At 44.7% G+C, this 27,335-nt stretch overlaps 1 protein-coding gene across 1 annotated transcript in view; it reads left to right on the top strand.

Annotated features, from left to right (window-relative positions):
* Positions 1-1,171: 1,171 nt before the first annotated feature.
* LOC140727587 (nucleolar transcription factor 1-like) overlaps positions 1,172-27,335 on the top strand; it is an 87,709-nt gene continuing 61,545 nt past the window's right edge. The window contains 6 exon segments of the mRNA XM_073045119.1: positions 1,172-1,464; positions 2,726-2,837; positions 9,588-9,763; positions 12,169-12,252; positions 13,366-13,521; positions 14,456-14,520. Of these exon segments, the coding sequence (XP_072901220.1) occupies positions 1,264-1,464; positions 2,726-2,837; positions 9,588-9,763; positions 12,169-12,252; positions 13,366-13,521; positions 14,456-14,520 (794 nt within the window). The 5' untranslated portion in view covers positions 1,172-1,263.

Here is a 27,335-nt window from a genome sequence, read left to right as displayed (position 1 = left end):
TGACGAGACACGCCTGCCTGAAGCAACTGGTTTTGAGGCTTCAGGAGACTTGATAAGGATTTATGAAATCAATAGGGGCATAGGTAAGATGGATTTTCATAATCTTTTCCAAGGGTAGGAGAGTATAAAAACATAGGTTTAAGGTGAGAGAGAAAAGGTTTAAAGGGGGCCTGAGGAGACAAGCTTTTCACTCAGAAGATGATGGATATATGGAATGAAGGGCCAGTAGAAGTGGTAGAGGCAAGTACTATTAAACATTTTCAAAATACATTTGACAGGTACATGAATAGGAAAGATTTTGCCTGCAGATCAAATGCAGGCAAATGGAACTACATTAGAAAGACACAAGAGAAACAGCAGACTAGAAATCTGGAACAACACACAAAATGCTGACCGGAGGAACTCAGGAGAACTGGCATCATCTCTAGAGGGGAATGGACAGATAGAGATCCTTCTGCAGGACAGCTTTCAGAAAGACACTTTTGAAGGGATGGATGAGCTATGGTAAAGAAACTTTTGACTCAAAACACATGAGATCCTAAGGGCCTCTGATGGGGTAAATGTTGGGATGTTTTCACTAGTCTCAATCAAGGAGGTATAACTACAAGATATGGGGATGGTCATTTAAAACTGAAATATATTGAAACTTATGGATTCTTTGCTCAAGTGCATGGGTGGTGGAAACTGGATCATTAGAAGTATTTAAAATGGAGATGAATAAATATTTGATAGTTTAAGGAACAGAGGGGTATGGAAATAATGGCACAGAAGTGGAGCTGAGGCCAGCAGAGAAAACCATGAGAGTGTTGAATGGTGTGGCAAGCTTGAGGGGGCTGACTACCTTCTGCTCCCGTGTTCTTGTGTTCAGCCTCCCTGGGACAGAAGGTGAAACTTTGGCCTGTATCCGATTCTGGAGGTTATTGAGGGGAGAAGAAGAGCAAGACTTTCATTCAGAGGTAGTTGTTGTCTCTGGCTCAGGGTTGAGGGGAGCAGTGGGCAATGGCCATCCTTAGGAGCTGGTCGCACAGGTGTGAGGGGAGGGGGTGGTGTCCACGGAAAGTGGGGTTAGTCGGCGTCCACGGGGTGTCTGGGAGGCATTTGGCCACGCTCGGGTGTGGGTCCACGGGGTGTGAGGTTGATCGGCCACCCTGGGGTGCAGGTCCACGGGGTGGACCACGTCACGTTTAAAGTGTCCCCTGGGGAGCAGAGACAGTGCTGAACGCCGGACAGCACCTACCGACCAGCACGGAGCCAAAAGGCCGAATGGCCTCGAGACCTGAGCGACCGGCTCCATGGGGCGGTCATTCGGTGCCAGAAGAAGGCCAAGCCGGAGCCCCGGGCTCGGACACGCTCCCGTGGCAGCAGCGTCGGCCCCGGGTGGGGCGCCGGGAGCGGGCGCGGGCGCGAGCGCGGCGGCGCCTCTTCAGCCACGCTCGCTGTGTGAGGCCCGGACGCGGCCGCCGGGTGAGGACCGGGGACGGGCGGAAGGTTGGGGGGGGGGGGTGGGAGCGCGGTGAGGGTAGCCGAGGCCCGGGGCTTCGGCCGGCTCCGCGGTGGCCTCCCGTCCGTCCAGGTACCGTGTTTAAGCTGGCGAAAAGCGGCGGTCGCGGCCACGGCCTTTCCTTGGCGAGAGGCCGGCAGCTCGCTACTGCTTCTTGGCCCGACGGCGCCTCGGCCTTTCGTAAGCCGCGGTACCTAAGGGGAATCGAGACAAAGTCGGAACTGCTCCATCCCCTGGGTGGATATCGGCATCAGTCAACGGGTCCAGTCCGGTCCGAGAGCGGGGGTCAACGGGTCAGGTCCGATGCAGATTATTCTGACCTATCTGGCTCATTTAATTTGGTCTAGTTAGTATTATGGATAGGGACTGGTTTGATCTATCGGGTCATTGGGACTTGCCAGGCCCTTGGGTCTGGTGTAGTCAACGTTACAGGCAAACCTGGGGTGGTTCGCAGTATGGGCTCAGCAGGTGAACCCAGCTTTGTCTGCCCGAGACCACGTACAGGATTCTGGCTCTGGGGTAAAGGAGCTCTGTAAATCTTTGTGCTCCGAGGAGGGAACAGACTCATTGTGAAACTGTCTAAATTATACAGACCTTGTATTTTATTTATTTTTCATTCGGGGACGTGGGCTTTGCAGGTTGAGTCAGCCTTTAATTGCCAATTCCTACCATTGCAGTGGTGAGCTGCCTTGAACTGCTGCAGTCCTTGAGGTACCCACAGTGCTGTTTGGGAGGGTGTTCCAGGATTTTGACCCAGTTGCAAAGAAGGAACAGCAACATATTTCCAAGTCAAGATGGTATATGACTTGGAGGGTCACTTCCAGGAGGTGGTGTTCCCTGTGCTTTTCCCTCCCTTGTCCTCTCGGCTGGTTGAAGTGGTGGGTTTGGTAGGTGCTATCTAAGGAATCTTGAGAATTGCTGCAATGCATTTTGTAGAGTATGAACTGCTGCTATTGTGTGTTGGTGAAGTGACTTAGACAGTTGTAGATGGGTAGTTTATCGAATGGGTTGTATGTCCTGTATGATATTAAGCTTCTGAAGTCTCTGAAGCAGCACTCATCCAGGCAAATGGAGAGTGTTGCATTAAACTCCTGACGTGAGCCTTCTTGATGATGGACAGGCCTTGGGGAGTTAGGAAGGGAGTTACTTGGGCAGGAGGACCCAGGAGGTTGTTTGATTGCCCAGTATTTACTTGCACTGAGCTTGCATGTTTTACCTTTTCAGTCATTTCCTCGCCGCTGTGAGGAGAGCAGAAGTGGGACAGTGATGGCCACCGTAAATGGGACATCAGCGGTCTCCTCCTCCGTTCAGCCTATCACCATCAAGGAAGAGCCTGGTATGGTCTGGTGCTTCCATTTTCTAATCAGAGCATAGAGTAATTTTCCAAGTAATGACCAGGATGAGGATTGGATGGGGAGGAGTAGGACAGGTAGACTTTTACCTTGGGTGGGGCGGGTCGTTAACCAGAGGGTATAAGGTTTAAGATGAGAGGGGAGAAATGTAAAGGAAATCTGAGGGGTAACTTTTTCACCCAGAGGATGGTGGGTATATGGAACAAACTGCTAGGGGAAGTGGTAGAGACGGGTACATTACAACACTGAAAAGGTATTTGAACAGATACTTGGACAGGAGACAACTAGAGGGACTCCACCATCCAGGTCATGTTCTCTTCTTGCTGCTGCCATTAACAAAGAGGTATAGGACCCTTATGTTCCACACCGTCATGCTTACGAACAGTTAGTACTCTTCAATTATCAGGCTCCTGAACCAGAGCATACAAATTCACTCACTTCAACACTGATCTGATTCCACAACCTATGGATTCCCTTTCAAGGGTTCTACAATTCATGGTTTTGATATTATTTGTTATTATTATGCTAGAAGGTGATAAATGAAGCAAGGTGGGTGGGAGAGGTAAGGGGCTGGAAAAGAAGAAATCTGATTGGAGTGGAGAGTGGACCAAGGGAGGAAGGGCACCTTGTTTTTCTGTTTTGTATTCGCACAGTTTGTCATCTTTTGCACCTTGGTTGTTTGCTCATCTTTGATTGTGTGCAGTTTTTCATTGATTCTGTTGTGTTTCTTTGTATCCACTGTGAATGCCCGCATGGAAATGAATCTTTGCGTAGAATATGGTGACATATACATACTTTGAACTTTGGATAGGGGCCTAATGCAGGCAAGTGAGATAAAACACCATGATCAGCATGGACAAGTTGGACTGAAAGGCCCTTTTCTGTGCTGTAGAATTCTGTGATATGGTTTAGATACCAAGCTTTCAAATCACAGGATAGGGAACCTGGGGGTGCAGGAGTCTTGGGTCCTACGCTGGCAAATTCAGGAGTAGTTGTTGCCATGCAGTCATTTGGTTCCTTGACCAGCTTCAGTTGACTCAGCATCGAACTGACTTTGCTGCAATGGACTCACTTTTGGAGACTCTGCAGTTCAAAGTCTCGGTATTATCTGTTTACTTTTATTTGTATGATTTGTTCTTTTTCATACATTGTATGTTTATCAGTCTTTGGTGTGAGTCGTTTTCTGTGGATTCTATTGTGTTTCTTTGTGGTTGCCTGCAAGAAGATGAATCTCAAGATTGTATATGGTATACATACTTTGATAATAAATATATTTGAACATTGAAATTGAAAACCAGGTTACATCTGTTGAATGTGATTCCACAGGTTATGGTATATCTAATATCTGTTCAGGGTTGAGATGAGGGGAAATTTCATTATTCAAAGAGCTGTGAATCTTTGGAACTGTCTCCCCTCGAGGGTTCAGGAGACCCAATGACTGAACATTATTCAGGGCTGGGATTAACAGATCATGTAGGAACGTAGAACAGCCCAGGAAAGGGAGCTAGAGGAAGTTGATTCATCATCACCTTATTGAATGACAGAATACATTTGTTGGCAGGAAGTATAAATACACCAAATAATAAAAACGACAGATTGATTGAGAGCCATGCAGAGCAACCATGACTCCTGTTGCCTGCCAATTTATTTCGCCTTCCCATGCCCCCTCTAATCTCTCTGTCTGTGGTCTCCTGTCTGTTACAGTGAAGCCCAATGTAAATTTGGGTCAAAGCAAGCAAATGTTGCTAGCTTAAATTGGCATCTTGGTCAGTATAGACAGGTTGAGCCGAAGGCCCTGTTTCCTTGCTGTATTGCCCTGTGACTCTGTAACTTGAACAACATCTCTGGGCGTGTTGCAGCCTGCAGGACTCAGTAAACTTCTTTAGCTTCACATTACTTACTCGTTTTTTTTCTGTCTTTATAAAGACCAGCCATTTCTGCTTGCCATTCCCCATTTCAGATTCAAAATCAGATTCATTTACCACTTGTATATCAAAACATTCAGTAAAATGTGTCATTAAGATTAACGTCTGCAACCTAAAGTTAACCTACTGAGGGCAACCGGAAAGTGTTGCCACACATTCCATTGGCAATAAAGGATGCCCATAACGTTCAGCAGAGCAACACAAGACTTCAACTGCAGGACAATAAACAGGCCTCCATCCCTAGAACAGGCCAGGCCACCTCCATGCTTCCAGCCCTTGGTCCAAGACTCTCAGATGTGCAGACATCAGGTCTCCAACCTCCACCACAGACTCACAGACATGCAACTTCCAGACAAGTTAACTCTGGGGTTTCAGTCTTCTGGCCTCAACCTCTGGACTCACTGACTTCAGTTTTCCACCTTTGTCAATTTTAAAATTTATTTGTATGTTCTAGGCTTGTCTTTATGAGCTGGATCATATATCATCCAGACTTGACCATTTAAGCAACATATTTCACAGACAAGGACTATACTGTCCATTCGCTGGTGCCAATATTTCACCCTAAGACAGATATTAATTTTGTTTTACCTACGGCAAGTAGCTGAAAGCCACATCAGATATGATAGACAGACACTTCTGAACATCAAGAAGACAACATTTACCCAGAAAGTGCCACCTTTTCTACACTGGGAACCCCTGCTTATGCAATCTATGGGACTCTCATTTATTACATCGCCACTACCTTGGAAGCTGCGCCGGAGTCGAGGGAGAAGGGCTGGTGTTCTGGTGAGGCTGAGACGGCATGCTAATCGGCCGCTGCTCCCTAGCATGCTCATGGCTAACATTCAGTCCCTGGACAATAAGCAGTATGAACTGAGAGCCAGAATCTCCTACCAGTGGGAAACAGAAGAATGTAACGTTTGTGCTTCATGGAGACCTGGCTGACGGAGGAGATACCGGATCATGCCATCGAGCCCTCTGGGTTCTCCCTGTTCCAGGTGGACAGGTCAACAAACCTCTCTGGGAAGAGTAAAGGAGGAGGGGTATGCTTCATGGTCAATAATGCTTGGTGCGACCCCTGGAATGTGCATGCCCTTAAATCCTTTTGTTTCCCGGATCTGGAGTACCTTGTGCTGGTGTGTAGACCTTTCTGGCTGCCTAGAGAGTTCACGACTGTTATTATCACAGCTGTGTATATTCTGCTGCAGGCTGATACTGACCTGGCTCTCAAGGAACTGCGAGACCATCAGCACCCTGGAGACTGCACACTCAGAGGCTGCCTTCATTGTTGCTGGAAACTTTAATAGAGTGTCACTGACTTAAGTCTCTCCGAAGTTTTGTCAACCCATCCAGGTGAGCACACAGGGAGATAGTGTACTCGACCACTGCTACTCTCTGTTCTGTTATGCTTACAAAGCGCTCCTCCATCTGCCATTTGGAAAGACGGATCACTCCTCCATCTGGCTTCAGCCAATGTACAAGCAGAAGCTGAAACAAGAGGTGGCCATAGTAAAACTGTCCACTGTTGGTCTGACCAATCGGTCCTCCATGCTACTGAACTGCTTTGATAATGTCAACTTGAATGTCTTTCATGATAAGGATATCTCTGAGTTCACAGATGGGGTTACGAGCTTCATCTGGAAATGCATCGAGTATGTTGTACCCCAAAAATCGGTCAGGGTCTATCCAAACCAGAAACCCTGGATCAACAGTTCCATGTGACACAGAGCTTTCACTGCCGGTAACCAACAGGAGCTCAAGAAATGCAGCTATGATTTGCACAGTCATCAAAGCAGTGAAATGACAAAACATGGACAAGATCCAGACACAACTCTCCACTGACAACACATGCGGCTTATAGCAAGGTCTGCACACCATCGCAGACTTCACATCACGGCCTCTCTTCCTGATGAGGTGAATCTTTATTAAGCTCGGTTTGATGTCGCCAACACTGAACCCCCCCCATGGCGATCAGCCGAAGCGACCTGCACCTTAGTCATCTCTGAGGCTGAAGTACGCAGGCGTTTCAAATGAGTGGACAGTCGCAAGGCTGTGAGATCAGACAGCATCCCAGGGTGGGTACCCAGGATGTGCACACTAGACTGCATTGTTCCTGTGCCTAAAAAGACCAAGGTAGCATGTCTGGACAACTGGCGTCCTGTCACACTCACCTCAATAATAAGCACATGCTATGAGAGACTGGTCAAGGACTGCATCTGCAGCACGCTACCACCCACACTGGACCCCCTACAGTTCACCTACTGACACAACAGGTCGACAGATGATGCAATAGCCACAGCTCTACACAACGCCCTTACATTATCTGGAGATAAAGGATGCTTATGTGAGAATGCTGTTCTTGGACTACAGTTCAACATTCAACACCATAATTCCCTCCAGGCTTGACAAGAAGATCAGAGACTTAAGTCTTCACCCTGCCTTGTGCAGCTGGATCCTGGACTTCCTGTCAGATTGTTGGCAGGTGGTTAGAGTGGGCTCCCTCATCTCTGACCCCCAACACAGGAGACTCTCAGGGCTGTGTCCTAAGCCCCCTCCTTTAGTCTATGTATACCCATAGCTGTGTCGCCACCTACAGCTCCAATCTGCTAATAGAATTTACTGACGATACTACATTAATTGGCTTTATATCAAATAATAACGAGGCAGCACCCTGATACAGTGGTGTCAAGAAAACTACCTCTCCCTCAATGTTGCAAGAACAAAGTAGCTGGTTGTGGTCTACAGGAGGAATGGAGACAGGCTAGCCCCTCTTGACATCAATGGATCTGGGGTTGAGAGGGTGAACAGCTTTAAGTTCCTCAGCTTACACATCTCGAGGATCTCACTTGGTCTGTACATACTGGCTGTGTAGTGATAAAAGCACAACACCTCTTCCACCTGTTACGAACCCCGTAACTGGGTCATTTAACAGCAAAGATAGAGACGTCCGTTGAAGTCTGATGATACTATTTTTAACAGTATTTATTAGTAAAAAATAGACAAAAATAATACAGATATACAGATAATATACGTCGTCAATACTAAATCTAAAAGTGCGGGTATAATAATAATCAATAAGAAATAAGCTCTATCGTTGTCTAGGGGATAATGTATTGTCCGATGGAAATATAAAGTTCACTGCAGTTCCACAAGCTGCTGTCTTTTGGTTTTCGCTGTGTTGCACTTTGTTGGAGAGAGAGAGAGAGAGAGAGATCATGGGAACATTTACCACTATGGGTTTTTCCAACCTTTATGATTTCGATCCGTCAGGTGTCTCGTTGCCGTGGCCGTTCAAGTGTGGCCTCTCCTTTAGCTAAACCGTTCTTCCGTGGTGAGCTCGCCACCCAGGCAAGGGAGGACGCACACGAGCCCCCACCGGCTTTTGCTATAAAACGCTGTCACGGGATTTCTAGCGTTTCTCCTGGTGCGTCTAAAGGGGTGTTCCCCAGACCCCTCTTTTATCCTTACTCACGGGGTCTCAGATGTCAGTCAGGTTGGGATGATACAATCCCTCAACCAGACCACTCTGGTTGCCCCCTGAGGGGTTTCAATGAATAGTACAGTACTCAATACACAATTCCGTCTCCAAGAGACAATGGCATTTTATCAGTGCTTCCGTTCCGCTGATGTCAGGACACATTCCAAACCTTGTGTATTCTGGATGTCTCTCTCTCATTTCCTGGGTTTCAGACCCGAAATAATAGTGATCTTGTGATTCTCAAAAAGGAGGGGGCGACTTTGTACCCTTCGGCCCCTCAGAGTTGCTTCACATTCATAACACGCCTCAGACAGTTGAAGAAGTTTGGTATGAGTCCCCATATCCTCAGGACTTTACAGGGGCGCAATTGAGAGCACTCTCACTGGCTGCATCACTGCCTGGTATGGGAACTGTACTTCCCTCAATCACAGGACTCTGCAGAGAGTGACGCAGACAGCCCAGCGCATCTGTAGATGTGAACTTCCCATTATTCAGGACATTTACAGAGAAAGGTGCCTAAGAAAAGGGCCCAAGGGATCATTGGGGACCTGAGTCACCCTAACCACAAACTATTCCATCTGCTACCATCTGGGAAAGCCAAGACCAACAGGCTCTGGGACAGCTTTTTCCACCAGGCCATCAGACTGATTAATTCACACGGATACAATTGTATTTTTATGCTATATTGACTGTCTATAAACTGCACATTTCGACGGAGACATAACATAAAAATTTTTATTCCTTGTGTATGTGAAGCATGTAAGAAATAAAGTCAATTCAAATCCTCCTTTCTGCTTCTTAGAACAACATACTCACTGTCTCTCTTTCTCTCTTGGAGACTGCAAATGTTGGAATCTGGAGCAATAGACAAAGTGCAGGAAGAACTCAGTGAATCAGGCAGCATCTGTGGAGGGAAATGATCAGTTTCAGGTTGAGATCCTGTATCTGCATCAGATGCAGGATTTCAACCCCTAATAATCCCTCCATAGATGCTGTCTGACCTACTGAATTCCAACAGCATTTTGAGTGCTGGCCTCACTCTTTCTGTTCTGAAGAAGAATCTTTGTCCTGAAACATTAACTGTTTCTCTCTCCACAGTTGCTGCCTGACCTGAGTTTTACTAGCATTTTCTATTTTTATTTCATATTTGCAATACCTGCAGTTTTTAATTTTTTTTATTTACAGTTGGGGTCAGAGTAGCACTGGGATTGAGAACTCAAGTGTCGGGCAATGGGGTGCTGGGGCTACACTTGTGGACTGAACAGAGGTGTTCACAGTGAGTGTGTGCATCTGATGGAGTGTGCTGCTCATCGGCTCTGTAATCGTTTCAGATTTATGGAGTAAAGATGACCTGCTGTGGTTGTTGGATCGAATAAAAGGCCTCATTCCCGAGGGAGACTGCATGAAATACAAGACAACTGAGTCTCACTTCAACTGGGAGAAAGTTGCATTTGGACCCTTCACAGCAGAAATGTGCCGTTTGAAATGGCTGAAACTGGCCTGTGAGGTTAGTATGCATAAAATGTATAACTGGGAAACTCAAACACGAGGAAATCTGCAGATGCTGGAAATTTGAGCAACACACACAAAATGCTGATGGAACACAGCAGGCCAGGCAGCATCTATAGGAAGAAGTACAGTCGACGTTTCGGGCCAAGACCCTTCATCAGGATTAACTGAAAGAAGAGATAGTAAGAGATTTGAAACTGGGAGGAGGAGGGGGAGATGGTGCTCCCCTCCCCCTTTCTTTATCCTTAGGCCTCCCCTCCCATGATCCTCTCCGCTCTCTAGCTGTGTATCCCTTTTGCCAATCACCTTTCCAGCTCTTAGCTTCACCCCTCCCCCTCCTGTTTTCTCCTATCATTTCGGATCTCCCCCACCCCCACTTTCAAATCTCTTACTATTTCTTCTTTCAATTAGACCTGACGAAGGGTCTTGGCTTGAAACATCGACTGTACTTCTTCCTATAGATGCCGCCTGGCCTACTGTGTTCCACCAGTATTTTGTGTGTGTAACTGGGGAAACTCATATGGCCAGCTGTTTAGGGTTTCAGTGGGAGAGCATTGTGGGAACAGTGACGCAGTGAGGTTTGTTAGTGCTATCAAGAGGCTGTGTGGCAGTGGGGAGGGAGCTAAAGCAAGAGTTTAGCAGGTGACAGGATAGAGGAGAAGGTAGGGGTTAGGCAAAGTAAGACAAACAGGGCCAGGGAAATGAACACAAAGAAGTTGATAGGCTGCAGTGTGTTTATTTCAGTTCAAGTGGTACGAGGCAGGTGAACAGAGCACGGAACTATGATGTCGCAGCCATAACAGAGACTTGCTTGAGAGAGAGAGGGGACTGGCAGCTCAACATTTCTGGGTTCTGATGTTTCAGATGAGATAGAGAGGGATGTGAAAGAGGTGGCGTTGCATTACTAATCAGGGAACATGTCACAACTGCACTCAGAGAGGATATCCTGGAGGGTTTATCCTCTGAAGCATGAAGGTAGAGCTTAAAAATAAGAAAGGTGCAATCACTGATATGGGGTTATACTATAGGCTGCCAAATGGGCAGCAGGAAGTAAAGGAATGGCTATTTAGAGATTATGAAAAGATGTAAAAGCAACAGAGATATTTAAGTAAGTGACTTTAACTTCCCCAATATTGACTAAGAGCCTCATGGTTCAAGAGGCTGAGATAAGACAGTATTTGTTAGGTGCATCCAAGAGTTCAACTAAAGAAAGGGGGAATACTGGACCTTGTACTGGAAATGAGACTGGTCATGATTGGAAATGAGATGGTTGTGGTTTCGGTGGGAGAGCATTTTGGGAACCGTGAACAGTAAGTTTTAAAATAGTTATGAATAAGGCTTAACCTGGACCTTGGGGTGCAGGGGAGAGGGGAAAGGGAGTGCTAAATTGGGGAAGACAAATTGCATCATTATTGGGCAGGAGCAAGGGAGGGTAAATTGGGAGCAGCTGTTAATGGACAAGTCCACATACGACGTGGAAATCTTTTAAAAACCAGCTGATCAAAATTCAGTACCAGCATGTTCCAATAAGGACGAAAGATGAAGATGGCAAAGTTCAGGAACCTTGGCTGATGAGACATGTTGTAAATTTAATCAAAAAAGAAAAAGATATGCATAACGTGTGCAGGATTAAGGAAAATCCCAAACTATTTTATATGAACATTTAAAAATAAGAGAGTATCTAGGGAGAGAGTAGGACCACTTAGTAGAATTAATATAATGATGATGCTATTAGGCAGGAACTTAGACGCGTAAATTGAGAATAGATGTACTCAAGCAAATACATAACAGAAATGTGGGAATTATTTCGGGAGCATTTGCATGGGGTTCTAGGTAGGTTTGTCCCATTGAGGCAGGGAATTGATGGTAGGGTGAACACTACCCTAATGATAGGTTGACAAGAAATGTGGAACATCTAGTCAAGAAGAAGAAAGAAGCATATTTAAGCAAGGATCAGATGGCTTTTGAGAGTTATAAGATATCCAGAAAAGAACTTATGAAAGGACTAAGGAGAGCGAGAAAGGAACACGAGAAGGCAATGAATTAAGGAAAACCCCAAGGTGTTATACACATAAGTGAAGAACAGAATGATGACTAAAGTGAGAGCAGGACCGATCATGGATAAAGAGGAAACATGAGCCTGGAAGCAGGGGAGGTCCATAATGAACACTTTGCTTCAGTTTTTATTGCACCTATGCATGCATGCATGCACTTGTGCAGATGACAATAAACTTGACTTTGACTTTGCCAGCCCTCCCCCAAATCTGTTTTCCCTAATTATGTCACCCCTTTACCTATGTGCCAAGGAATAACCCCAGTTGTAAATGTGAGGTGTTGCATTCTGAGAGCGACAGGAAGGTTTCCATTCATCCTGTAGCACAACTCTGACTCTCATTTCTCCAGATCAGAAAATATCGCACACTGAGCGAACTGCTGGATGATGCAGAGGAGCTGGTGAAAAATCCATATAAGGGCAAGAAGCTGAAGGTACGTGTGAACACAGGAGTGTTGGCACAGAGTCTGACACTGACAGGTACATGAATTATGAAGCTTTTGCCTTGGTGTTATGGTAGAATTTATAATTAATAATCTACACACCATCTTCGTAGTTTGAGAACTAGAGCATGGTTGAAGTAAAAATCCTGTGCCAGGAAAAGTGACGGTGAAGCAGACACAATGTGGTAGACACAAAAAAAATCACTTTTACTTGGGTAAATAAGCAGTGTCCTTGCCTGATCTGATCTGTCCTCACAGTTTAGAAGATGAGGTGATCTCGATGAAGGAGTGTAATAGGGTTAATGCAAGTATGTTGTTTCACATGATTGGGCTGTCAGGGATCACTCACCATTCAGGATTTGGACGTCATTGATGACGGGTTGGTGATTATTTGGAATTCTCTAGGCAAGAGCCCAGCGAGAAACACAATTATTGAGAATGTTCAAGACAAATATTTTTAATGTTTTGTTGAATATTAAGGGAATCAAGGTATGTGTAGCTACTGCAGGAGAGCGGCTCTGAGCAAAAATCAGCCATGATCTCTCTGAATGGTGGAGAAGGCATAAGGGGCTGGATGGTCTACTCCACTTGTGTATGTTGTGAAGGGTAAGGGTAAGGATGGGGGTGTTGAGTAGTAGAGGAATACAGCACAGATCAGCCCGACCTGTCCATGCTGATCACGGTACTCAGCTAGTCCTAATATCCTGCAATTAGACAATATCCTTCTAAGCCCCATCCCTTCATATAATTATCCAAGTGCATATTAAATGATGGTACCTATCTCAATGACTTCCCTTTTAAATCTATCCCCCCCACCCCCCACCCTAAATCTGTGCCCCTAGTTTTGGACTACTGTACCTTCAGAAAAAGACTGTTACAATCCACTTTATCTATGTATCCTGTCATTTTAAACATTCCTATAGGTTGCCCCTCATTCTTTTACATTGCAAGGAGTGAAGACGGAGCCTGGCCAACCTCTCTCTATAACTCAGACACTGATCCTGGCAAAATCCTCATAAGTTTGTCTGAACTTCCAGCCATTGCAAGGGACCACGAGTCCACAGTGAACACATCACTGTATTAAAATGTCAATCTTTATTTCAGACTCATCCTGATTTTCCCAAGAAGCCACTGACTCCATACTTCCGATTCTTCATGGAGAAAAGAGCCAAATATGCCAAGATTCACCCAGAAATGAGTAACCTGGACTTGACAAAAATCCTCTCCAAGAAATACAAGGAGTTGCCAGAGAAGAAAAAGGTGTGAGAAGTCACTGTGTGATCTGGTATTAGAGAGCCATGGCATTTTGAGTCCCTTACTAATCTCATTACCCCATGGTTTCCCCACCGTCCTGTATCAGTCCCACACTAATCCCATTGCCTTGTGCTCTCCTCACTGTCCTGGATCAGTCCCACATTAATCCCACTGTCCCACTCTCTCTCCATAGTCCCCTATCAATCCCACGCTATCCCACTGCCTCGCTCTCTCCACACAGCCTGTGCCTTTGTGACTTTCCAATCCCCACTTCCATCCCCATCCACCACTTCCCATCCCAGGCACCCAACCTGAATATAGAGGAAGTGATATACTTATCCATTCCCTTCACCCTTCCCATATCCTGTGCCCCAATGGTATGATCTCCATTCAGTACTCCCAACCTCCACATTGGAGAACTGATTGCAGACTGTGTGATTGCTTTGTGGAATTTCAGGACTCAACCTGCTGAGGTGATCCTGAGATTCCTATGGCCTCCACCTCAATTCAGAGTACCCCTCCCATTCTGACCTGTCTGTTGAGACTCAACATAAACTACCAGGAATTACATCTTATCTTCTATTTGCCAATTTGCAACCCTTTGGAATAAACACTGCATTACCAAATTTCAGGTACACTGCTCCCTGTTTCCTATTGTTCTGCTAATGTCCTTCTGTCACCTTGTTCCTTAAATCTGCCTCACTTTTGGTCAATTTCACCTGCACTTTACCATCTGACCTGCAATAAGTAATCTCCATATGGTCTTGAGTCTTACATCTTACTCCAGTAACCCCCTAGACCCTCCATTCTCATTCTCCCGCTCCCTCCCCCAACACTCACATCTTCCAGTGTTTCTGTTTTTCTTTAGATTCCATCGTCTATAATTTGTTCCTTTCCCTGTGATTTCTAACACCGCTTCTCTTCTTGTGCCTTTTCACAGCTCAAGTACATTCAGGATTTCCAGCAGGAGAAGGGGCATTTTGGGCAGGCAATGGCCAAATTCAGGTACCTTTATAGGGTTATCAACATCCTCTGCCTATTAGCCTACTGTTCTAATCTACAGTGACCTTGGTCCTAGACTGAATGATGCAAGCAATCAGCATGTTGTCAAGGGGAAATGAGTATATGGGACCCATCCCCTAGTGAGAGTCAGTGTGTGTGTGAGACCCATCATGCAGTGAGGTTCAGTGGCCTGTTTCATTTAATAGGAGCCGGGATTTGGAATGAGAGGTGTGAGAGTTTGAAAGAGGGAGGTCTTGGAACTTGCTGATGAGTTTCACAAAAGCCTAAAAGAGGACATTTGCAAATTATTCGTTAGTCATTAGTTGATTGGTTAATTAACAGCAGCCAGTAAAAAAAAAGTTAGGGGGCCAAATAGAATGGCAATTCACTGAGTCTGTTATTGGGAGTTTTCTCATGCAGGAAGCGACAGAGAAGATGGAGGCAGTGAACGGGAGGTGGTATTTGGTGTTAGGAGTTGTATGGAGGAGGGTGAATGGCAGGTTTCTGGGAAATGGAAACAAAAACGGCCGATTGAGGATTGTAGTGGCTTGTCGTCCAGTGATGAAGACAGTAAACATGGTTTAAATAAAACGAGTGAAGATTTTAAGATATTACTGAGTTTTGAATGTGGACCTGTTTCTGATATCAATCCAATGAGATTAACTAGGGATTTGAAAAATAGCATTAGGAGATACTGTAGGTGCAAAACCTTTGAGATGAGGCACTTTTAGTGTTTTGTAAAAATGGTAAGAAATGGGAAAAAGCTTTTGGGTTAAAAGCTGTTGGAGGAAGGAAAGTAATACTGAGAATAAGCTCTTTTCAGGCTTCCAGTCAGGTACAAGTATTGATGACGAACTTTGCCATCTTCATCCCTGTTTCTTCATCATATACGCTGGGAAAGCACTAGATCCTTTTTTAACACCAAGAAATGATATTGAGCAACTCTAGTCGTAGTCTTGGGGAATAATCTCTGAAGTGCCTCAATAGCAAAGGAATCAATTCCCAGATTGTTGAGAATACAAGGAAAATTGTTCCTTAGTGGATGGATGAATGTAGAAGAGCTGCGAAGGAGCAGAGTAAAGCTTGTAGTAAAGTTAGACAGTGTTACTCCTATTCATATTTCATAAGCTCAAGCTATAGTTAGAAAAGTAGTGAGAAAAGTAGTGAGAAAAGCAAAGAAAATGTATTGGAGAACATACTGTGATAGCATTGGGAAAGATATCCAGGTAGGGGAAGTTCAGGATATGGTTAGAAAACTTGATGCATTTTCCTGTTTTGTATGGTGAGGAGAAGGTTGTAGTTACTGACTCTGATAAAGCAGAATTAGCAAATTACTTAAATTGTCATGCTTCGGCCAATTTAAATAAAGAAGAGAGGTCTAATAGAGAACAAGTTTTGGCATGTAATCCTCAGCTTCCCAAAAAAAAACACCATGTTCCAGTTCTTGCTTGGATGTTGAATTTACTTTGTTTGAACTTAAAGGGCTGGTAATGGACCTGGTCAGACATCACCTAGGAAAGATGGTATTTGTTATAATATGTTTACACAATTATTGGATTCAAAATTTATGTTGGTTTTGAAATTCTTTAATACATTATGGGTTGAAGGGTGACTTCCTGCTTCCTGGAAATTAGCAATTGTTATCACTATATTGAAACCTGATAAGGATCAATCAGATCCTTCCAGTTATAGATCTATTTCACTAACTTCACATGTATGTGAGAAAATTGAATGAATGGTTATCACAAGTCTTTCTTATTTTGTGGAAAGTTAGCTGTATACTAATCAATTTCGTAAAGGAAGAACGACCATGGACTCAGCGTCAAGTTAACAAAGAATCAGTGGTAAAAGCTTTCCTATATTTAATGTAGAGAAAGCTTATGATACGCTATGCACACAAGGATTGCTGCTTAAACTGGAAAAGATGGGGAAAAAGTGGTAGTATGTTCAATTGGATTCAATTTTTTTTAATACAATAAAAGATACAAGTTAGGGTGGGAACATCATTCTCTAAAGCAGGGACTCCTAATCTTTTTTATGCCACGAACCAATACCATTAAGTGAGAGGACCATGGAACCCAAGTATGGAATCCCTGTTCTTCTAAGGAGTATGAGATAGAGAATGGTTGGTGATTTTTTTTTAAATTTTGGCTCAGACATTTTCAAATCATTATGTGCTGATGATGGTGTAGTGTGGAAGTGAGGCAGGAATATAAATTATAGAGTTAGGGAAAGTCAGTGGTTAAGTTTTAAGATGTGGATGGACACATGGTTAAGATAGAAGTTGCATGTGAATAAAATTCTAGAGAAGTGTAAAAAAAAAACCCATAATAAGCTCAGGTGCTTAGTTGGGTTTGATTGGGAGGCAAAGTGGTAGATCAATTAAACAAATGTATACTGTTTTTATCAGATCTGTCTTTGATTATGGATGTGTTGCTTATGGGTTAGCCTCACTGGCAGCCTTGAAGCCCCGAGATAAAGTTCAAGCTCAAGCTTTGAGATTATGTTGTGGTGCTATTAAATCATCCCCAATTTCGCCATTACTGGTAGAAAAGGTTGAAGTACCTTTACATCTACGCAGGTTACAGTTAGCAATGGTTTATTGGATTAACATAAGAGGACATATTGCCAACATCAGTAGAGTGTTGGGAGCATTGTCTTCATAAGGTCTTCAATTTTGGGTGGATGGGAAATGAATGGGCACACAATTTTGTGTTGTTTTCTGTGGATTTTGGTCCCAGTGTACCTCTTTCTGTCACTCCTCCATAGTTTTTCCTCCTTTGTAGTTGATTTGGGCTTTCAGGGAAAAGATCAAGATGAGGAGTGATTGTTTATTGGTGGCTCAGGAAGTTCAACAATATATGCAAGGCGGATATTATGGATCCTTACATATATGCACACAGATGGTTCAAAAGATCCAGTGACAGATCACACAGGTATTTCTGTTTATGTTTCAAAGTTTCAGTTGACTGTTGAAAAAAGATTATCAGACTTATCTCTGACATTAAATGTACCTATTGAGATGGTTGCTATCATTTTAGCCTTGGAATGGGTTGAATGAACTATGGCCTGATTATGTACTTCTTTTGCTGTTATTCGTTCTCAGTCTTGACATTTATTAAAACAGATACTTATAATTGTAGGCCAAGCATTCTTTTTGAGATTAACATGTGTTGAGGCTGCAGGGTTTAATCCTGTGTATACATTTCATGTGGGTTCCTGCCCATGTTGGGGAGTTGAAGGTGGCAGACATGCCAAGCAATCACTTAAAGATAAGGTAGTAAATGTAGTGGTGCCTTTGCTTAAGGGGAAGGTGAAAGCCATAATTTAAAAAGTCTATTCCATCACTGTGGCAACAAAGTTTGGATAAGGAAAAGAAAGGACGGCATGTATATATTTCAGAGGATAGTGGGAACTCAACTGGTAGAAGAGTATAAAAGGATAGAAGAAGATATATTTACACATCTACTTTTTGGGCATACGAGGTTGAATAATTCCCTGTTCAGAATTAAACTGCATGATACTGGCATCTGTAGGGAGTGTACTTGTCAAGAAATGGTGTAGCATATATTGTTTGAATGCAATTCCTATGAGGTGCAAAGGAATCATCTACCGTAGATTCCGGACTACAGAGCGCACCTGATTAAAAGCCGCTGGCTCTAATTTTAGAAATAAAATCAATTTTTTAATTGTAAAGGCCGCACCGGATTTTAGGCCGCACCGCTACTTTTAAATATACATACGTATCGGTAACACAAATTACGTTGCATATACTTTTTTACTGAACAGCACGAACAACATTCCAATATCTCCTAGCGACTGGTAAAAATATATATACTGCGAGCCTTTAACTTAAAAGCAGCGTTTTCGTTCGGGTCTGACGCACTTGCGTAATGCGATCGGGTCTGACGCGCTTGCGTAACGCGATCGGGTCTAATCGGGTCTGACGCGCTTGCGTAACGCGATCGGGTCTGACGCGCTTGCGTAATGCGATCGGGTCTAATCGGGTCTGACGCGCTTGCGTAACGCGATCGGGTCTAATCGGGTCTGACGCGCTTGCGTAACGCGATCGGGTCTAATCGGGTCTGACGCGCTTGCGTAACGCGATCGGGTCTAATCGGGTCTAATCGGGTCTGACGCGCTCGGGTCTTGCTTTTCTTCGAGTATTTTCCATGTTGATGAGGGTGAGTACAAATGACTGATTTACAATAATTTAATTGTGAAAGTGCGCTTGATTTATCGTACAATTTCATTGGACCTCTGTGAACTACTCATCAATTTTATTGGTCTACTGTTACGAGGCAAAATGTTTACGAGGCGGCATGAAAAAAAAACCATGTATTAGCCGCTTCGGATTAAAGGCCGCAGAGTTCAAAGCTGTTCAAAATGTGGGAAAAAAGTAGCGGCTTATAATCCGGAATCTACGGTAATTGCTAAATTGAGATCTTTGGGACAGACACAATTTAACATAGAAAGTTTGTTCAGATATCACTGCCATCATAATGTATATAAATGCATACTTGACGTTCTGAAAAGTATTAAGCTTTGTGATATTATTTGAGTTTTTTGAGGGGGAGGGATTTAGTGGCTATACTTCCTGTCTGTTCCACACTCCAACTCAGTAGGTGGCGGTAATGCACCTAATGTGTTTTGCCAACCACCATTAAACATTACAAGAAATAGTAGTAGTGGAGTGGTCATTTTGCAAAGAGCTGCTGTCCAGTGTTGTCAAAGCACTGCTGGTTGTTCAAGTGTGATCTTTATGAGTACCAGGCTTCAGTGCACGTGTGAACAACACTAAGATAAGGTGAGGAAAAGGCTCTTTCTTTTCCTTCAAAGCTTTTTTAGAAATAGCAGGTGAACTCAGACTGTCATTAGACTCCGCTTGAATGTGGAAACTCAGGAGTCCCCAATGACTACATGTGCAGGAAGTGTCAAGCAACAGCTCCTGACAGACTGTGTGACAGTCCTGGAACTGTGCATAGGGGTTAACTTTGAATGTTGTGGATAACATGTTTAGTGAGTTGGTCCCATTGCAACTGAAAGCTCTCAGGAAAGATGGGGAGTGGGTGACCAACAAGCAGAGCAGCAGCAGGAAGGTAGTGCAGGAAACCCCTGCGGCAATCTCCCTCCAAAGCTTTGGATACCATTGGGGGAAGATGACTTACCGGGGGAAGGCAACATAGCCAGGATCGTGACTCTATTGCACAGGAGGGCAGGAAAAAGAGTGGCAAGGCTGTTGTGGTAAGGAATTCCATGGTGAGGCGAATAGACAGGAGTTTTGTTGGCTGCAACCAGTTGCAAAGGTCAGAGCTGTCTCAGAGTGGCTGCAGGACATTCTGAAAGGAAAAGGTGAACAGCCAATTGTTGTGGTGCATGTAGGTATCAACAATATAGGAAAATAAGCAAGAGGAGGTCCTACAAACTGAACTTAGGGGGCTAGGAGATATTGTAAATTAAAAAGTAGGCCCTCAGAGGTAGTGATCTCATGATTGCTACCTGTGCCATGTGCTAGTCTGTGTAGGAATAGGAGAATAGTCGGTATGAATTTGTGGCTTGAGCCTTGGTGCAAGAGGAAAGATTTCAGATCCCTGGGGCATTGGAACCAGTTCTGGGAGAGGTTGAACCAGTATATGCTGGATGGTCTACGCCTGGCCAGGACCAGGATCAATGTCCTAGGGGGTGACAAATGGGAATCCATACAGAGAGACAGAGAGAAATAATGCAGAGACTAGAGCAAAAGTTAGAAAAAAGTAAGATTGGAGTTCAGAAAAGTCAAAAGCTAAAAGATATAAAGTTTACTAGATTCCAAAATGACTCTTGGGTACAAGAGCATTGTATCTGAATGTCCTTAGTATTTGAAACAAGGTCAGTGAACTTTTGACACAAATCAGTATAAAGGGGTATGACTTAGTGATCATTACAGAAACATGTGTTACGTATCCCGTATCACTTACCAGCAAAGATAGAGAGGTCCGCTGAAGTCTGATGGTACCATTTTTAAACGTTTTTATTTATAAAGGGGCACAAAAGTAAGGTTAATACAAACATTTAGATAACATACGTCGTCAATAACTCAATCTAAAGCGCAGGTATAGTAATAATCAATCAGAAATAAGCTCTATCGTTGTTTAGGGGATAATATATTGTCCATTTGGAAATATAAAAGTCATTCAGAAGTCTGCAGGCTTCAGCCTTCTGGGAACCGCTGGGTTTCCCGTGTTGGAGAGAGAGAGAGAGATTGGTGAGAAAAGGAACACTTGCCCGGGTCCTTACGAAGCAAAGCCGTGGAATCAGGGGAGCAGGCTTCCCTGTTGTTAGTTAAAAGTGGTTTTCCGTGATTCCAGCCACAGACTCCCGATTCGGAATCTAACGCACGTGGCTTCCTTCAAAATGGCTTCCCGCTACGACGGGATCGCTATCGTGTCTCCTTGGTGCGTCTAAAGGGGTCGTCCCCCCCAGACCCTCCTTTATACTTCCTCACGGGATCGCAGGTTTCAATCAGGTTGCAGGTGTCAATCTCTCTCTCAACCAGCCCACTTTGCCCGAGGGCTTTACACGTGGTCTCCATGAGACAATAGTCAATGTCGCCTTATTCTGCATCCCGGTGGAACACGGTATTCAGCACGTCTCTCTCTCTCTCCCATTTCCTGTGTCTATTCAGCACGTCTCTCTCTTCTCTTGGGTCATTGACCCCCCCCCTTCACTAGGGCTCTTGCGATTCTCACAAAGGAGGGGGCTGGTATCATAACACCTCCCCTCTTAAACGTTTTTTACCAGCGGTTAAAAACAGTGGTACAGAGTCTTACAGGATTTTTAAATCTACCACAATGCACAAGCTTTTCTTTTCACAGAGTACTACTGTTATACATTCAAGTCAGTATCTAAACAGTTAATGATTACAGTGTCCCTTTCTTTAATATCTTAAAATTGCGTACCGTACTAAAATCTTGTAGCATCAGACTTCAATTCAATAACCACCTATTTATTTATTTTTTTTCTTCAGCAACAAAACTAAGGAGGTGTGATCTTAGCTTAGGTGCATCTACAAAAGTTTATGCAAATACTAATCGTTTTGGTCGTTTCACTTCACCGGCAGGTCTCCAAAGGGGCTGTCTTTATTATTCACAGGCTTTGGCGCAAACCCGTACAACCTGCTTTGCTGTTTAAAAATGGCATCCCCATTAACCGTCGCCTCTTTTTCGGTGAGTCCCCCCGTGGGGAACTTGAGTAATTTGGCGTGGTGAACTCCCGCCCGTCTCATTCATCGGGGTCATTTTATCAACCCCCTTTAGACCATTTCCACCTAATTCTTTAATTTTACCCAGGTGGCTAGCCCTCTTGTCAGGACCCTTCAGGCTATTGGTTTTTAATTCAAACTCTTCGTTCAAGTAGCATTTCGAATGCGGCCTCTTCACACCCCACCCTGGCATAACAATAGTGTGGGGGGCCCCGCTGCGAGCTGCCAGGTTTAAGATTTCCTCCTTCGATTTGGGAACTACAGACTTCCCGTTTCCTTCAATAACAATCCTTATCCCCCCATGGTCGAGTTCCACTTTAAGGTTCACCACCCCTTCGTGTACAAACACCTGGGAACCCTCCCTTCCCCCAATTACCAGGGTTAACCCTGTCTTCACTGAGCCCAGTCCATCTGACCCACAGGGACTGCATTCCTTTTCAACTGAATCAAATACCTCAGACTTTTTCTGAGCTCCATTACTAGGCTCAGTACCACGTGCATCCACATCTTGGACACACTCAAACGGGACATCTGCCTCTTCCAGGCTTTCAATACCCGTACCCTTTTCAAATTCTAAATTCCCCTGATTCTCCCAGTTCCTCTCTGGGCAACTCCCTTCCGGAGTAAACTCAACCCCGCGGGCTGAAATAACCTCGTCTGCCAACCCAGCAGACCTCTCCAAGGTAATGGCATCCTTTTCATCTAGGACTGCCTTCATCTCGTTATCGGGAACACCTTCACAACTCTCAACTTCTTCAAACAGGGCTGCCACCCCCGACAGATCATCCATGTCCAACTCTGGACCTTTTAACAGCTTTTTCCGTTTCTCATCTTTATTTCCTACCTCTAGGACCTTTCTCTTCGCTAAGGGAAGATCTAGCTCCTCTCCCTTAACCCCTTTCACTTTACTACTCTTCGGTTTACCACCCTCAGAACCCTCATGGTACAGGGTCAGTAGGACCGTCTCGGCCAAATCAATACTGGCCAGATTTAAACTGCTCGCTTTCTCAGCTGCCTTTCTCGACAGGCTGCGAATGCTCGCGCCTGTGGTACAGACTGGAGATGCGAGGGGCAGGGCTGCAATCCTCACAGGCTGTTTGAGCCGTGTCACCTTTGTCCAAACCTGCCCCCCAGCTAAATCATTTCCGAGGAGGACGTCCGCATCAGTTCTCGGGAATTCTGATGGCACCCCTATTTCGACTGGTCCAGATACCAGCTCACAATCCATAATTACCTGATGTAGGGGCACCATTTCTATTCTTGTACCTATTTGCTTCATGGCGACCATTCCCCTTCTCCAACCGAAATCTAGTATCTCACGGCAGATCAACGACAGCTCCGCCCCGGTGTCTCGCCAGATTCGGACGGGAATGGGTGGGTCTCCCCCCTTCACGGACACGGTTCCGGGTGACAGCCAAGTCTCTGACCCTTCTCGTACTCTGTCTACCCGGGGTTCTCTCGTCGATTTACTGATTACCACGGCACACCCGATAGGGACCGCTGCTTTCCCTTTTTCTGGCTCCTTTCTCGGAGCAAAGCACCTAGAGGCAATATGTCCTCCCTTCCCACAATTAAAACAGGTCAAGCCCGGAAATCTCGGGCCGCCTGGCCTTTCCCCCTCAACCTTACCACTAGCTCCCGGCGGGACCTCTGCCTCAGCCGGCGGACTTTCCCTACCGTTCCGACGGTCTCTCGGGTAACCTTTTGGCGAGGAAAACTTTATCCTGTGGGTTAGGGCATATTCATCTGCGAACCTAGCAATTTCTGAGATGGACTTATTCGCCTTCTCATTCAAATACATCCGGATCTCCTCCGGAACACACCCTTTTAATTCCTCAATCAGAAATAACTCCCTGATACGCCCATAATCCCCGTCCACCTGTTCCGCGGTGCACCAACGGTCCAAGAGCACACCCTTTTCATAGGCTAGTTCGGTATACGTTTGATTCCACCCTTTCCGTAAATTTCTGAAGCTTTGTCGAAAAGCTTCAGGTACTAGCTCGTAACTCCGGAGAATGGCCTCCTTTACTTTGGCATAATTCTCCACTTCCCCTTCCTCAACGGCCAATGCCGCATATGCTCATTGTGCCTTCCCCTTTAACACACTTTGTAACAACGCCACCCACTGCTCTTTGGGTGCCACCTTTTCAAAAAGCAAGAAATAACTATCAACATCCGACTCTTCGAATGGAGGTACTACCCTCAACTCCCGACTAACATTAAACCTCTCGTCTCGATCTAACCCTAGATCTCTTCGTTCTTTCTTTAACTTCTCCATCTCCAAGTCATGTTCCCTCTGTTCTCGTTTCTCCTCATACTCTCTTTGCTTTTCAGCTCGTTCCCTCTCATTCTCGGCTACTTCTAGCTCTTTTAGCTGAATTTCATGCTGTCTTTGCTTTTCAGCTTGGTCCTGCTCTTTTTTCACCTCTAACCCCTATAGTTGGAGCTCCTGGTCCCGTTTCACCTCTAACTCCTTTATGTGGAACTCCTGCTCCCTTTCTCTCTCAGCCGCTTCCAGCTGCTTTATTTTAAATTCATGTTCCAACCTTAATTTCTCCAACTCTAGCTGATCCATCCCACTAGCTGGTACTTTTTCAGGGATATTTTCCAATACCTCAGCTTCGAACACATTCTTCCCAATGTATTACCGAGTTATGGCCCCTCGCACCTCCCGCTTTTTCATGGACGACCTCACTTCTGTGAGGTCCAATCCCTTCGCCAAAATTAACAAGTCTGATTTGGTGGCCGCCTCTAGCGCCTCCACATTCGGGTTTTTCATAAATTCATCCACGTCCATCTTTGCTGGTTTCCCGTCTGGCTACCCGCGTACCAGATCCGAATTTTTTTTGACTTACAAACCCAATTCACTGCCCTCCCAATTTGGTTTCAAATCTCGAGATGAGGCCCCACGTTGTTACGTATCCCATAACTGGATCACTTACCAGCAAAGATAGAGAGGTCCGCTGAAGTCTGATGGTACCATTTTTAAACGTTTTTATTTATAAAGGGGCACAAAAGTAAGGTTAATACAAACATTTAGATAACATACGTCGTCAATAACTCAATCTAAAGCGCAGGTATAGTAATAATCAATCAGAAATAAGCTCTATCGTTGTTTAGGGGATAATATATTGTCCATTTGGAAATATAAAAGTCATTCAGAAGTCTGCAGGCTTCAGCCTTCTGGGAACCGCTGGGTTTCCCGTGTTGGAGAGAGAGAGAGAGAGAGATTGGTGAGAAAAGGAACACTTGCCCGGGTCCTTACGAAGCAAAGCCGTGGAATCAGGGGAGCAGGCTTCCCTGTTGTTAGTTAAAAGCGGTTTTCCGTGATTCCAGCCACAGACTCCCGATTCGGAATCTAACGCACGTGGCTTCCTTCAAAATGGCTTCCCGCTACGACGGGATCGCTATCGTGTCTCCTTGGTGCGTCTAAAGGGGTCGTCGTCCCCAGACCCTCCTTTATACTTCCTCACGGGATCGCAGGTGTCAATCAGGTTGCAGGTGTCAATCTCTCTCTCAACCAGCCCACTTTGCCCGAGGGCTTTACACGTGGTCTCCATGAGACAATAGTCAATGTCGCCTTATTCTGCATCCCGGTGGAACGCGGTATTCAGCACGTCTCTCTCTCTCTCCCATTTCCTGTGTCTATTCAGCATGTCTCTCTCTTCTCTTGGGTCATTGACCCCCCCCCCCTTCACTAGGGCTCTTGCGATTCTCACAAAGGAGGGGGCTGGTATAACACATGATTGCAGGTTAGAGATGATTGGGGATTAAATATAGAAGGATATGCAGGAAGGAAGGGAAATGGGGTAGTGCTTTTCATTAAGGCTGATATCGGGGATAATGAGAAATGATCTAAGCGGAATGTTTAATCCATCTTGGCAGAGATTAAGGAATAGTAAAGGGAAAAAAATAATTTGTGGGATTTGATTTTAGACCACCAAATAATAACAGACAATAAACCAAGAAATAACTGATGTATGTGAGAATGAAACAGCTGTTGTCAAAGGTGGGGAGACCCAGCTTGGGAATCTAAGGAAATAAAGGCATCAAACTAAAAGCTCATGGATACAAAGTTACCAAGAGTAGTGGCAAGCTGGAAAATTGGGAAGACTTTAAATAGCTGAAGTGGACATGGGTACTTTGAAAGGTAAGATGGGGGAATTAATATTTGGTAATGCAGAAATTTCCAAAGCTTTGAATGATTGTTTTGTGGAGGACACATCTTATGGGACTTTGGGCAGGTCCTGGCTTGAATGGAAGATGAATGTAGTCAAAGATCAGTTAGCCTAATACCTGTAGTTGGGAAAATGCTTGAAGCTATCTTTAAGGAAGAAATAGCGAAAAATAAGACTATAAGATATAGAAGCAGAATTAGAGCAATTGGCCCATCGAGTCTGCTCTGCCATTTCATCATGGCTGATTCAATTTTTCTCTCGGACCCAACCTCCTGCCTTCTTCCTGTATCCCTTCATGCCATGACCAATCAAGAATCTATCAACCTCTGCCTTAAATATACATAAAGACTTGGCCTCCATAGCTGCTTAGGCAAAGAATTCCGCAGATTCACCACTGTCTGGCTAAAGAAATTCCTCCTCATCTCTGTTCTAAAAGGATGCCCCTCTATTCTGAGGTTGTGTCCTCTGGTCTTACACTCCCTCACCATTCGAACAACCTCTCCACATCCACTCTATCCAAGCCTTTCACCGTTCGATAGGTTTCAATGAGATCACCCCTCATTTTTCTGAATTCTAGTCAATACAGGCCCAGAGCCGTCAGATGCTCTTCATATGACAATCCTGGAATCATTTTCGTCAACGTCCTTTGAACCTCCCGTTTCAGCACATCCTCTCTGATAAGGAGCCCAAAACTGCTCACAATACTCCAAGTGAGGCCTCACCAGTGTTTTATAAAGTTTCAACATTACATCCTTTCTTTTATATTCTAGTCCTTTTGAAATGAATGCTAACAGTGCATTTGCCTTCCTCACCACAGACTCAACCTGCAAATTAACCAGTAGAGAATCATGCACAAGGATTCCCAAGTCCCTTTCCACCTCAGATTTTTGTATTTTCTCTCCATTTAGAAAATAGTTAACCCTTTCATTTCTTCTACCTAAGTGCACGACCATACATTTCCCAACACTGTATTCCATCTGCCATTTATTTGCCCATTCTCCTAATCTGTCTAAGTCCTTTTGTAGCCTCTGTACTTCCTCAAAACTACCTGCCCCTCCACCTATGTTCATATCATCTGCAGACTTTGACAGAAGTGGTTCCATCAGACAGGCACAAATGAATTCAGAAAGGGCAAGACCAATTTGATAAACTTAGCATGGATAGAGGATTGGTTAACCAATAGAAATCAGAGAGTTGAGATAAATAGACGTTTCTCTGGTTGGCATTCGGTGGTGAGTGGAGTGCCACAGGGTCAGTGCTGCACCCACAACTGTTCATCATATGTATTAACATTTTGGAAGAGAGGACCAAGTGAAGCATATCTACATTTGCTGATGACACTAAAATGAGTGGAAAAGCAAATTGTACAGAAGATGTGGAAAGTCTGCAAAAAGATGTAG

The sequence above is a fragment of the Hemitrygon akajei genome, chromosome 1 (assembly GCF_048418815.1).
Source record: "Hemitrygon akajei chromosome 1, sHemAka1.3, whole genome shotgun sequence".
Classification (NCBI taxonomy): Eukaryota; Metazoa; Chordata; class Chondrichthyes; order Myliobatiformes; family Dasyatidae; genus Hemitrygon; species Hemitrygon akajei.
Note: the sequence above shows the minus strand (reverse complement) of the source record. Positions and strands in the feature narration are given on the sequence as shown.